At 41.7% G+C, this 13,918-nt stretch overlaps 1 protein-coding gene across 2 annotated transcripts in view; it reads left to right on the top strand.

Moving 5' to 3' along the window:
- Window positions 1-3,172: 3,172 nt before the first annotated feature.
- Window positions 3,173-13,918, top strand: part of USP3 (ubiquitin specific peptidase 3) — a 49,862-nt gene continuing 39,116 nt past the window's right edge. The window contains exon 1 of one of the 2 annotated variants that reach the window (XM_071754870.1): window positions 3,173-3,236. Coding sequence is in view for 1 of the 2 variants with exons in the window: in XM_071754866.1 (XP_071610967.1) it covers window positions 13,749-13,914 (166 nt within the window). In the remaining variant the exon portion in view is untranslated. Of the gene's footprint in view, window positions 3,237-13,579; window positions 13,915-13,918 lie in introns of those variants that run through there. The other variant, XM_071754866.1, reaches the window with a different exon arrangement.

The following is a 13,918-nucleotide window of genomic DNA, read 5'->3' as shown; positions in this document are numbered from 1 at the left end:
TTGCCCAATTTATTGACTAAAAAATCAAACCCTGCTGTTGTCAAATTAGAGACATTTCACAGTGGTCACCTGAAGGAAGCTGATACACTTCCAGCAGTTCCAGACTGGAAGAAATCAGAAATACTCCCTGTATTTATGGTTGCCTTGTCCTTGTTTGCACAATTTTGACATCATCCAACATATGCGCAGACAAAATTTCTTTTTTTTCATTTTTTCTCTCTTCAGTTGTTTGCCCAGTTCTGTTTTTTCCATGGGATAAATGTTGCATAGGCTTTACTTTATATCCCTCGTTCTATCTTGTGCATGTTTTTTTGAAAATAATTCTTCAAGTGCTTCTAATGGTATAGCATGGGAAAGGGTCATATCATCCCAGTTAGGCAGGAATCAAATGAAGAGTTATCTTTTCGAGCAGGAAAGCAGATGTAGAATGTGGGCTTTAAGGTTTTTTTCAAGATGTGTTGACACATGAGTTGATGACCAGATATAGGAGAGTTCACTTTTAGTGCCTATTAGAGCTCTCTGCAAAGTTAATGGGAATGGTTTTGGTTCATCTTACTGTGAGCTGGCTAGCCTGGATACTGATCAGTCAGCATCCACAAGTGACACTAAAATACTTGAAACCCCCTGCCCAATAAATGGATGAGATGAGGCCTTCTCATAAGAGAGTACATTTGGTGTTGTCACGTTCAAATTTTGGCTGACCACCCTCACTCCCTCTTACTGTTGTCTTTAGCTTCAAAGATGAAGCTGAAATAAAATAGAGTAGGCTTCAATGTGAGCAGTGTCAAAGGTCAGGGGTGATGCCCATACTGCATGGGTACTTTTCTTGAAAAAAAAATTTAACAAACATATGGGTATGTGGTCACAACAAGGAGACTCTTTATGGAGCACCCTTCAGACTGTAAACAGAAAGCAAACAAGGTCAGGATGGTGACCCCTGCCACCACATGAAAAGCACAAATGGTATCCTATGTTATGAAAGATTACCTAGTAAAGCTGCACGAAATAATTAAAAAAACCCTCAAAGGCAAAACCTTTTCTGTGGTCGCTGGTGTGACTAACAGGGTTTCTCTGTCCTTATTTACAAACATGTTGAGGATTTGCCTCTGTGTGTGTGGGATGAGAAGGGATCCATGCAAGGTGGGAATAGACCAGAACAAATTTCCAGTGAAAGTTTCCAGCAAACCTAAAATGTGAATCCATGGTGCTCTCAGGTGGGCTTTATATAACAACTAAATAATAGGTATACACTTGTGAGTCACTATATTTGTCCTGCCTCCACATGATGGAAAGCCCAAAAGTGTGGTTAAAATAGGCTCAAGCAAACAAGTCAAGAAGCAGAGTACAGCTAAGTGAGGCATTCTGCTAAAGATGGAACACAGCTTTCTTCTCCTTTCTTTGCACTCCTGGATGCTGCCAGAAATACTCCTCAGAATAACAGGATCATTTTTGTTGCTGGCCTCTGCTTTGTCTGCTTCACTCACCACACGTGGTCATGGTGTTGGCTCAAGAGCTTAAATGTGAGACCCTGAAAGAGTAAGACAGACAAAGTCTTGCTACAGAGAAGTCAGAGGCATTCAGACACTTGCATGGTCAGTTCTGGTCTTGCCTAGGTTCTAAGCTGGCAGGGTAGAGGGAGTGATCAGGACAGGGTACTAGGAGTCCCCAGGCTGGGTTTCAATTTCTGAATGCAGTACTGGCTTCCTTCTGCCTAATTTCTGTGCCTACACCTTTGTGAATATCTGTAGATGTTGCCTACCTTCCATGTTGTAGCCAGCCAGACCCATGGAGCAGGATGAGCTGGGGAAGTCTGGAAAGATGGCTTCAACTGCTCCCGTTTCTCCTTCCACTGATGTGATGGGGCTCCTGAGCACAGAGGTTCACAGCATCTGATGCAGCTGCACAGAGGATGTGAACTCTTGGGTAGCTTCACCAAGGCAGTGGGGATGGCTGGAGTCAGCCCAGAAGTCCTTTCATTTCTCTTGGAGTGTCAGTGTGGCTGAGGGTTGTTATGTGCTCCTTGTCTTCTCTGCAACTTTACTTCTTTTCCTATTACAATACAAAACCAAATAACCCCACCAAGTGTGCTTGTTACTGGGGGAAACCAAACTAAAACAACAACAAAAAAACCAAATGAAAAACCCAAACCGAACAAACAAACAGCCCCCCCCCAAAAACAAACAAAACAAACAAAAAAAGAAAAAAAGAAAAAGAAAAGAAAAACAAAGCCAAAACCTCCCTTTGCAGCTTTTTCCAAAATATCTTTAAGCTGTCTGGAATGACTCAGTGATGTCTGTTACACATCAGGAGATCTAAAGGTATATTTTAAAATAAAACTACTGAGATGACTATTAACTCTTCTTCAGCCCCAGCTCCAGATGTATTTATGGGCTGACGTTCTGGGTTGAGGCTGTTCTAAATCAACAGGAGAACCTATGCTTAAGAAACTACAGGATGATTAAAATAGCCATCTCCTCATGTAGGATGAGCTCTGTTCATGCAGAACCTCAAGGCAAGCTGTGCTCCAAGCAGTATTTTATTAGCTCTGGAGACATAAAAAGCTTTCTTGGTTTGTCTTGCTGGGAAATACTTTGCCAGTCATATGTTGCCTTTAAAAGCCAAGATGAAAGAAGTCAGTGTTGCAGTTTTCCAGAAATGTGAATCTCTTAATAGAGGCTGCAGAAGCCAGGGAATTAGGGGTGGGGGAAGAGGGAGAGAGAAATGAGGGCCAGTTCTTTGCATGAAAGCATGAAAAATGGGTATGTTTTAAATGAAATGTGTCTGCTTCTATTTCAATAATATGTTCCAAAAATCTTTACAAGTGCTATCATCCAGGAATGCAGAGTCCACATCTGGCCACACTCCCTTCGGGAAGAGGGTGCAGCAGTGGTGCAGCTGCTGGTTTAAAGCCTCCCCACAAGGGGATTTTTCATGCAGCCCTTGGAATCTGAGGCTGTTGGAGTTCTCCCCCCACCTTGTTTACTGCAGCAGTCTTGTGTTCAAAGCTGCAACGTGGTATTTCATACACAGCAATAACCACATTATCACAGCAAGTAGGGTAAAAGGGGACCAGCATAACCCAGCACTGTCAGATTGTAAGCGTTCCTGAATATCTTCTCTTATTACAGAACTGAACTGCTGCAAACAATTTGCCTACAGTGGTGCTGCTGGGAATGGGAACGACTTCTTCATGGAGTGACATTGGACATTAACTGCACAAATCTGTCCAAGTGATGGTAAGTGAGATGGATTTTTAATTTCACTTTTAATTTTGTCCTTTGATTTCAGCCCTTAGAGATGCATCTTCACAGTCCCTGGTGGCTTGCAGACAGCTAAATAAATAAAACCTCAAACTATTTAAACTTTGACATGTTTGTAGGCCTCTCTGAGAACAATATAAGATATAACAATATCTCTATTGCAAACAATATAAGCAGCACATACCAGCAACACATGCAAAAAACACACCGTGCACATACTTGTAGGTAGAGGTGAAGTCTGCAGGTGGTCCTAAATCTTACCTTCCTTGTACATAGGTACATTGTGGTTTCATATTGCTATTGGTTTTAGAACACCATCAACTATATCTGCACATTTTCTCATGACAAGGTGATGTACCAGTTCTCTTTCTGTAGTTAGCAGTCAGACATTAGCAACATAGCTGCCTGGAACAGCAGCCTGCTGGCAGCAGAAATGCCTGTGCCACAGCCCTGGACCAGTTTGGTTGTGACTGTGGTTGGTGTTCAGGCAGGAGTCAGGATGGGTATGGCAAAGTTTGGACTCAGACTGATCAGCAGCCCAGCAGCTGAAGTTGCTGTTTTCAGTTCTTTTTTTCTTTCTTTCCTGTCTTCATGGCTGGAGTGGCTCTGTCCCAGCCTTTTATCCCAGGACTGGCAAAATGCTGTGTGAATTAGAAGCTGTAATAAGAAGTCAGGCTTGTTAACCTCTGTTTCCTTAGAGAAAGCCTGTACTGAGGAGCTTTACCTTCATGCAGAAATGCTGATAACAATGGAGTAAAGCTTAAGCCCTAAATCTGGGAGCAAGACTGATGATTGCATGGCATGTTTATGAGAACCTAAATGCTCTGGCTATTTAGATCAGCCTCTTGATCTACTAAAGCTGTTTCATTTACTCACCTAAAGAAAATTATCCTGCATTTGGAAAGGATGTCTTGGTTAACCTGTACTTCAAAATGTTGGCCCTTGTGTACTGGAAAGATGTTGCACCTGCCATTTTCCCTTGAGCTTGCATGGAGTGGAATTGAGACAAAGGAGAGGTGGATGCCCTGAATTAAAAGCCCTTTTTTAAAACTACACTGTGCACCACACAAGTTTAGCAGTTTCTTGGACTTGGATACTCAGTCATGTTTACAAGACTGAATTGTCATTATGCTCTCAGTGCCAGCCTGGCAGTCTCTACCTGCTTTCATGCTGAGGACAGCCAGTACAGCAATGCAGTCTCACATTGCTCAGGCTTCAGTAATTTTTAAGGGCATGAAGATGATTCAAAGTCATCTTCTACTGAAACAGTAATAACTTAGTGAATTGATCACTGTGATGAGATCCCTGCATCATGTTTCCATCTGTTTGTTATTTTACAGAGCTGTATTAACATGCAGTAAGGACAGATGGTGATGTGTCATTTGCTTTTAGCCTATTCTACATTGCTGGTGTGTTTGAACTATGGGAAATGGTGCAAATGAATTATGGAATGATGCTGATAGGGACATGTGAAACAGTGAAGACATCAGAATATAGCTTTGCAGCTGCTGCTTAACTGTCTTTAAGTGACTGGTGATGGGGCAAGGCAGGACCACAAAATGCTGCAGGTCTTACCAAGCTTATTCAGCTGCTGACTGTAACATCTATTCTGCTCCCTGCTATTAAAGCACACTTTTAACAAAAGGGAATCATAGTAATTAATGGTTTTACTGTAGTTATGTGTCACCTTAGATTCTCTTAGACACACAGATCTGAGAACATACAGAAATGCTTGTTGACATGGTACAGTGTCACAGTGATTTGGGGAAGGTTTCCTTGTGTGAGCATAGATGAGTTACTAAGCATTTGCTTAGGTGGGAGTGACAATAAATAATTTTTTTGTGGTGCACCATGAATTCCTGGCCATGAGGGCATTACAAAAATCACCCCAGGTGAATTCTAGGTCCAGCAGGCAGAGAAGAGGTAATGTAGACCTGTAGGTATTTTTTAATAGTTGCCTTAGTTTTATTGAGTCTAATTGTACAAGGCTCTGTGGGAAAGAAGTAACAGGCACTGCAGATTTTCAGATCTTCAGATAGGTTCCTTGAATATAAATTGTACCACCCTACAAACTAATTTCCTGATCCTCCCATATACAAAATACCATGCATTTAAATTATTTTTTTTAAATTGTGAGCGTTGACCTGTAGTATAATGCATGTAAAAATCCCAGAAAACTCAGCTATATCCCTGTTCTTCAAAGTTCAGGGCTATCTCTGTCAGCAGCTTATAGAAGCTGTTTGATTATGGCACTGAATAGCTGCTTGCACATTCACCTCTTGCTATAGTAGATCCGTTTAGTGTTTGGAGCTTAGCAAGACTGCTGTGAGAGATTTAATTCTGCTCATAGGGTGTGCTGGTGGCTTCTTATTGCAGAACAAGCTGAGTATCTTCCTCTCGCTCTATTTTACCATCTCAGTTTCAAGTTCCAGCTAAGACAGAAAACTTTCAGAAGACCTTGTTCAGTCCTTGAATTAACCAAAGTTAAGTGAATGCAGCGAGGAAAGGGAATCTGAACCAATGGTCCCCTTTTTCATAATCTGGATTGGTACTCAAGCACTGTGAGTGACTGAGCCTGAAGAATAACAGAATAACAAATAATATAATCTTAGTGACACGTCAAGAAATTTCTTCTTTCCCCTAGTAATAAACTGATCTGCAAACAGGATAAAATGCTGCCATTTGTGAGCTGACACAAGTCTTAACTCAGTTATCAGTGATGTGTGTATGCTGGCCTTGTGTACAATGGAGAGTTTTCCCCAGGGATATTTTGCTTCAGACTTGCAACACCTCAGAATCAAAATGCTCTGAGACGCTGCCAATTTTTGTGTTAATATTTACAGTTCTTTGTAGTCAGTAAAGAGGAACCAACATCTCACATGTGTGCAGTACAGGATAAAATCCTTTGTACAAAACCAGAAGCAAGTGCAGGCAGCAGTGAGTTAGGTGGGATCCCTCTGTAGCTTGCAGCAAACACAGAAGCAAAATTAGCTTTAGAATATTTTGGCTGTCAACAGTCTTGTTGAATGTAGAGGGAAAAGTGATAAAGTTTGTGTACAGTTATAGTTCACAGATACCTATGATACTTCTGTAGTAGAATTCTACATGGAAATAGCAGATGTCAGAGGTGAAAAAAGTCATGTTGGTTCACCCAGTTCTTCCTGAGACTTTCCTATCATACCATTTGAAGTGTTTGGAATGGGACCTCAGAAATTAATTTAAACACTTCTGTTACGATATTTTCTTTATACATTATTTTCACAGGGAAACAGATTTTACATTCTGATTCCTGAGTTTTATCTGAAATAGTCTCACTCTGTACTGTCTCATTCTCTTCCTCATCCTTCCAGATTATCATCAGAACAATTACTATTTTAATTTTTTGACTGCATTGTCTGTTTTCCCTAGATTTGTTAACAAGCTCACTATAGTGGTGAAATTGTAAACCTGTGTGTCCTTTAAACATGCAGTGTTTGTGACTCAGAAACATCTATGGCTTTGCCCCGTTTGACATTAGAAATAGCACTAGTGAGTTCTAGGTTCTGGAGCTGCTCAGAAGTGCTTTTGAATAGTGTCCCCTTCCTTGATCAAATGGGTAGATGGATAGGCTGATCCCAGCTATCACATTTTTCCAGGCAAATAGGTAGTACTAGGTTTTCGTTCGAAAGGATGCTTGGAAGTTTTTCTCTGTGCCCTGACACAGCATGTAAATTTAGCTGCCTGATATATTTTTTTAAAAAATATACCTATAATTCCCTTGATTGCCAAAATTTAGTGAGTAAGCCCTGTTCAGTTGTGATGAAATTTTTTCTTTTGGCCATAAAATGTTCTATTTTGATTATGACAGGATGAAAAAAAGCCTACTGAACTTAAAAGTATCTAGAGCACAAGTACAGAATCATTATTATATTTTCAAGACTGTATTTGGAAATAATATAGAATTTACATTTATAGATTACATTAAAGGCTATATGCCAGTGACATATAGACATAAAGGCTGGATGTCACCCTGTTGCATTATTGAACAGACTCTGGAGGACAGTATAATAATTGATGGAGCAAGTGTTGAAATCTGCCAGACCTGTGGAAACTTTCAGGCATTTGCTTAGAGCATGAATTTAAAATAATCATTCATCTGTACAACTAACATCTTAGGAAAACAATGTAGAGAGTCAAAACACCATTCAGTTTATTTGGATCATTTATTTTTCACAACTCTCTTCATTTGTTAAAAAAGACCTCACCAGAGTAGTAACATTTACCTTTATTTCTACCTCACAGTCTTACCTGACTTGTGATAGTGGAGGCAGTGCAAATTTTGGATCAGAGTTAAAGCATTGCCTTTCCTCATTAAGATGCTTCTGGAATCCTTGGAAAGGTGATGTAAAATTAGGATAGGCTCTCAGGAATCAGAGCACTGGAGGATAATATGGAAATCTGGTATTTTTTTCAAAAATGGGAATTCTGGTAAAAAGCCTACAGGTCTTTGCTTTTCTGTTACACTACTCTTTTCCCTCTACTATGACTCTCTTTTCATCTGCTATAGCTATCAGAATACAGTGAATTAGAGCCATGTGCTCAGGATTACAACTCAGTCATCTGCAAATCAGGCTGCAGCAGATTTCCCACTTTTTGCATTCCCACTTAGCATTCCTAACACTGTTGCATATGTCAAGATCATTTTGGAGAGCTTTTAATGCTAAGATGCTGTTTGGTTCCTGCAGAGCAGTATCCAGTCTAGAGAGCTGCATCATTAGGTCTATGTGCCCTTTCAAAATGTCTGCTTCTAGGACTGTATTTTGGAGGAATGCTTAGCAGTAGGAAAATTAAATCTGTTCTAACAGACCTAGTGGAACACCAAGGTATTTTCAAGGCCCAGAAAATAAACCATCTCTTTGGGCAAACATAAATTGTGGGAAAGGACATAGTTTTTCCTGACAGGAGAAAGAAATTGTGCAGCATGGGCTTAAAGGAGAGTGAAAAAACATGTGGATTTAATTTGAAAGAAACACACAAAGGCAGCTTTCTCAGTTAGTGTGAACTCAAGTTAATAGAATAACTCTGGTGTATACCACACACATGGATGGAAATATACAAGGAAAAAAAATCCCATATATATATACACGTGTGTGTGCATGTTTGTACACAATCCAGCCCACATGGATCCTACTGATAGCACACAATATCTTTGGCCAGTTTCCTTCTTTTCTGTGTGTCTTAGAGAACACAGCTGCTCTGTAGACCTTGGAGACATAGTTGAATGAGACTGAAAAAAAAAAAAGTAATCTGTTCTGCTGGAATCTGTCAATGTTATTCCGCACAAGAAGCAACTCATTAAAAAATGAGGGATCCCTCCTTAGCACTGGAGAGGTCGGTTAATCCTCTGGAAGCAGTTCAGGTAATTTCTTACAGTTTACACAGGGGGAAAGGAGGAACACTTCTGTCCCTTGGAACTGCTCAGTACCTTTGCACAAAACTTGGTGTCACACCGCCCCCCCAAGGTACGTGATCAGAAGTGTCGTGGACATGCTCCGAAGGGAGTCTTGCCTGTTCACAGCCTGGAATCTTATGTTGCAGACACCATCACAGATGCTTGCTCCAGACTTCTGCCTAGGTTTAATTTTTATGTCCTTCATCAACATGCCTTCATAAAAGGCATCTTGCCTTTTACTGAAGAATCTTGACCCTTGTAAAAGGAGTTGCTTATGGTGTTATGATCAAACACTGAAAAAGTGTGGGATCTTTCATTTCAGAGGATGTGCAGGAAATGGAAAGAGGTTTGTTAATGAGACAAGGTGCTACCAGGAATGTGCTGTGATATTGAATGTGCTGGAGTGGATTTTCATACATAGATGCATGCAGCTAAGCTTCTGTCCACTGCAGAGATAGCCTATAGCACAGAGCTGCTAAGCCATGCCTCTTGTAAAGCTTTTGTTTAGCTGAAACTGTGTTAGAATTTACCTCTATTCTGGTGCTTTCTGTTGATATTTTCTGTGCCACTTGTCTGCCTCAGAGCTGCATCTGCACTGAGTAAGGAATTCATTTCCTTGCCATGTGTTTCAGTGTAGACTCCATGGCTATCCCCATTTATCTGAACATTTTGCTTTTACAGCTTTGGGAAATAAGAGATGAAAGCCCAATCTATCAAGTTTCTACTAGGTGGGGATTGGCATCTAGTGTTTTCAGAGTGTTTACTGCTTTATGTGTTCAGAGATCTTTTTCAGGTGAGCACTCAGGGCATCTGCCAATCTCATTCCACACATTCTGAGTTCACCACTTAGAAAAGGGGAAACATGCCATGGGAGATGATAATCTTTCTATCTTTATGCATTCAATCTAGAAATTGAGGATCAATGATACAGCTTTTCCCCAGCCTTATTTGAGAAGGAGGTTAGATTTCTAACTTTAACAAACAAGTGTACTTAGTTAAAAAAAAATATTGTTTAAATAAATTACCATGAAGAATTGTCTGGCAAAGAATTATCTGGCAAAGACTGAATTAGATTCTAGTTCCTCAGGTTAGCATTTGTTCTCCTCTAGTTTTGTCACTTCTTCATTCCACATTCCCCAGTTTCTGCAGCAAATGAGGAAGTAATCTAAGGCAATAGTCTGCTTCATTTGATCCATTGAGTGATAATCACTTTGTGCTTTTGAAGGAAGCCAAGATTACATGGAAAAATCTGCTGTGGCATCATTAGACCATAATACATACACAAGGGAGGTAAGTTATGTTTTCAAGTATTTATAGACCACAGATTTTATTTCTGTGAAATACAGCAGAACTGAAGAACCCTGCAGGCAAACTTGCCCACTGTAAATTGTTAGTGTATACTCAAGGTACCCATTCAGGGCCAAAGTCTAAGCTCAGATGGAGCCTATAGCATAGCTGGATGACAACATATATCCCACAAGAGGGTGTTGTGTGAAATAGCTGTTGTAGTATGTACAATGATGTGCTAAATTAAATAGAAATTTCTCATTTATAATGCTAATTCACTGGCTCCCGTTCTCCACTGATTGCACCCATTATGAGCATGCTTGTAGGATTTATCTTAGCTGTAATCTAAATTACTCTGATCTGAGGAAGGATGTGAGCAAGAAATGGGACTCCAGTTCCAAGTCAAGTGGTTTGTACTCAAGAAATGTTACTGAAAAAGCAAACTGAAAAGGAAACTTATGCCCAGAGCTTCTATTCCAGTTTTTCTCTGCATTCAACATGTATGTCTCACTGCAAGCCACTTAAAACTACCTTTGTTGTGGTAGTGCTTTTGAGATCTGAGTGCTCAGAGTTGCATTTTTCAGTATGCCAAGTGGCTGCATTACAGATATACTTACTGTGCTTCTAAATTAATCCTCATGCATCCTCACACGTGTGGTAAATGCCATGCATCATGACTCCCTAACAGATTGTATCATCCTTACTTAAGTACCTGTTTTGGCAACCAGATAAAAAAAATTAAAGGCTACCACATTTGCTGAGGGCATGGCAACTACAATGAAGACCCATCCAAATCCTTGGGCAAAATTACACTGTTTAAAGGGTTTCACTGAATGGCTGTCAGTGCACAAATGAAAGGAGGAATAAAACTCCATCATTAATTTGCAAAGGACAAGGTGTAGCAGTGTGAATGGTTTTGGCTCCTAAACATGAAGCATCACAGATGGAAAATTAAGGGTCTGTCTTGTTAAGATGACACCTTTTTTATTAGTAGTTTTTCATAGCTAAATGCTGCCTAAAGAATTTATGACTGGTGTCTGTCACTGTAGGAAGTGCTGCCTTAGCTGAGTTGCAGTCCCTCCCAAACTCCTTTCAGTTCCAAGCAGCTCTTGTTCTGTTATGGGGATCTTAACTTCACAGAAAGGACATTTTTCTTTGTAGTATTGTAAGTTGAACAGTTGCATCTTAAAGGTAATAGGTGATGGTCAAAGGCCTCTTAAAATGAACCAAAGCCGTGTTGTTTTTTTCCCCTGAGAAGTCTGCAATTTTTGATCCTTGTGGACTAAAAAGAGGAATTCTTAAGAGAAAGCAGTACATAGGCCTCTAGACGTTTTAGAGGATGTCTTTCTTCTGTAGTCTGTGTTCATTAGTTTTGCTGCAGTGAATCATGGTATTAGCCCTCCATGTCTCTCATGTTGTCCCCCTGTCTGTCCCTCAGTCCTGCCCACCACCCCCTCTGCCCCCCAAAATAGATTAATACTCATTTCTATCTGCTCCCCCACTCAGACTGTTAGTTACTCTGCTAAAGCCCAGGAGGGGCTTGGGGCAACAAGATGGCTGTTGCCTTGTACCTCATACTTGGATCTGTTAGTACCTTGCCAAAAGATACTCTTCCAATGTGGCTATGCTTATAAAAACTCTTCTAATAAAAGGTACCATAGCTCTACTGATTGCAGGACATTGTCTTTAGTAGAGATGTTCAGTTCCTGCTGGCAGTGTGCAAAGCCACACTGTTCTTTTGAGACTGACCCTGATTCTTCTTACTTAAGAATTGGTTCTCCTCTCCAACTATATCATAGCAACTGTAAAGTCATGAAGGGGAGTGCTAAAATGAAAGTAGATAATTAAAAGTATTTATGTGTGTTTATTTTAACATATTTAACCCTTGTTAATCAGTTTTTTACTTCTTAAAGACTAAATACACTGCTAACATAATCCACACAGGGGTAGAAGAACTGGTTTTGTTAAACTCTGGTTGCAAAATACTACTGAGAGAGGGCCAAGTGACGCTGATACAGAGGGGAAAATAAGAAGGGCAGATGCAGCTGAGGTTTCTTACCGTGTGTAAGGATGGGTGGGGCATGACAACAGAGTTAAACATATGGATTGGTCAGAAAAGACAGACTCATTGCAATCAAACTGCTGCTTTAATTTCATGTATGACTTAATTACATATTTTAGCAGAGGGTGGAGGGCAGAGAATGAATAAGAAACAAAAAGACCCCTTGGCTAACATATAACAACTTGCTAAAATGACTGCTTTTTGCTTCTTAACATGTACAAGTAATTCTTAAATGCATATCAGTTATGTTGTATTAAACAATTTAAAAATTATGTCTTCCCAATTCCTTGTTGCTCTATTTATGCAGTATTTGTTAGAAAACTGTACAAATAGATGCTTTCTGTAGAACCTGTAAGAAACTGTTGGAAACATTACTTATCTGATTGATCAAATATGACTGTTTTGAAGGATGGGGGACATGGGAAGAAGCTCCATGTTTTGTGTCCAGATAATATTTGCAGCCATTTCATTCATAGTTTGGTATCTGTGAACTAACTACACAGCTTAGAAACACAGACTGTCACCACAGAGTGTAGTTGACAGTTTCTGATGCTGTGGAAAATGGGATCTTTCATGGTCTGATTTTTTCCCCTTGTGTAAACTGGGTGAAAAAAGAACAAAGGGGGTAAAGAACAGTGTTGACGTTTGTGACCACCGAGACATCTTTGATATATTTAAAGTATCTAAACTCAAAATCCATACAAGAACTGTCAGTTTCTACAATAATCTACTACACCATGCTGTGCCATGTAAAATACATGGAGACTGAGGCTTTTAGCGTCTATATGCAGGTCACATGGCAGACAAAACCAGCTGCCAAATAGTATTTCTTGCATTAGTTACGGGAAGAGAAAAGGTCTAAAACTCCTAATACACAGGAGCCCTCGGTTCCTTAGAATAAAACAAACCGTTCATTTTCAGGTATTACAGTGGTAACTTAATTTGCTGCATTTGAAAAGGAATGGAGTACGTTCAGTAAAACATTTGTACTGATCCAGCATAAGCACACAGATGGCTGAGCTGTAAAATCGTTATTCTGCATTGTCTGGAAAAGCTGTATTTCTGTCACCACCAGTTACACTCTTAGAGTGGGAAAAATCATCAGCAAGCTCAATCTGAAGCCAGGTAATTTAAAAAAAACAAAAACAAAAACAAAAACAAACAAAAAAAACCAAAAAAACCCCACAAACCAAAAAAAAACGTGCGGAGAAGGTCTTTGCAAATACTGAGCGGAGACGGGAGATGCCGGGACCTCCTCGTGTCCCCGGGAGCGGCGGCGGGGCAGTGGGCGCACCCCCGGCACCGGCAGCGCACCGTGCGGTCTCCCCTCACCCGCCCGCAGCTGTAGTGTTTCGGTCAGCGGAGCGGGTCGGAACATGCCCGTAGCAGCCGGACCGGACCGGGCCGGGCCCCGTCACCCCGCCCCGCGCAGAGCTCGAGCCCGTGGCTGCGCCTCCCTGGGGAGACCCGCGCGAGCCTGAGGGCAGCGGGTGCCCCTCCACCCCCCTTCCCGGAGCGGCCCGGGAGCGGCGGGCAGGGCGGAAAGCGCGGCGGGCGGAGCGGCGACCGAGGGGAGGCAGAGGAGAGGCCGGCTCCGGGGAAAGCCCGGCGGGGGGCGGGGTAAGGGAGAGGCCGGGCGCGGACGGGAGGGCGGCGGCTGCTCGGAAAGCCCGGCGCGCGGACCGCGAGGTTGGCCCTAAGATGGCTGATGCGTGCGGGGCGCCGCTGCTGTAGCGCCGCGAGGAGCCGCCCGCCGCGCCCCGCAGCCACCGCCGCGCCCGCAATGGAGTGCCCGCACCTCGGCTCCAGCGTCTGCATCGCGCCCGACTCGGCCAAGTTCCCGCAGGGCTCCCCCTCCTCCTGGTGCTGCAGCGGTGA

This window comes from Heliangelus exortis, chromosome 11 (assembly GCF_036169615.1).
Source record: "Heliangelus exortis chromosome 11, bHelExo1.hap1, whole genome shotgun sequence".
Lineage (NCBI taxonomy): Eukaryota > Metazoa > Chordata > Aves > Apodiformes > Trochilidae > Heliangelus > Heliangelus exortis.
Note: the sequence above shows the minus strand (reverse complement) of the source record. Positions and strands in the feature narration are given on the sequence as shown.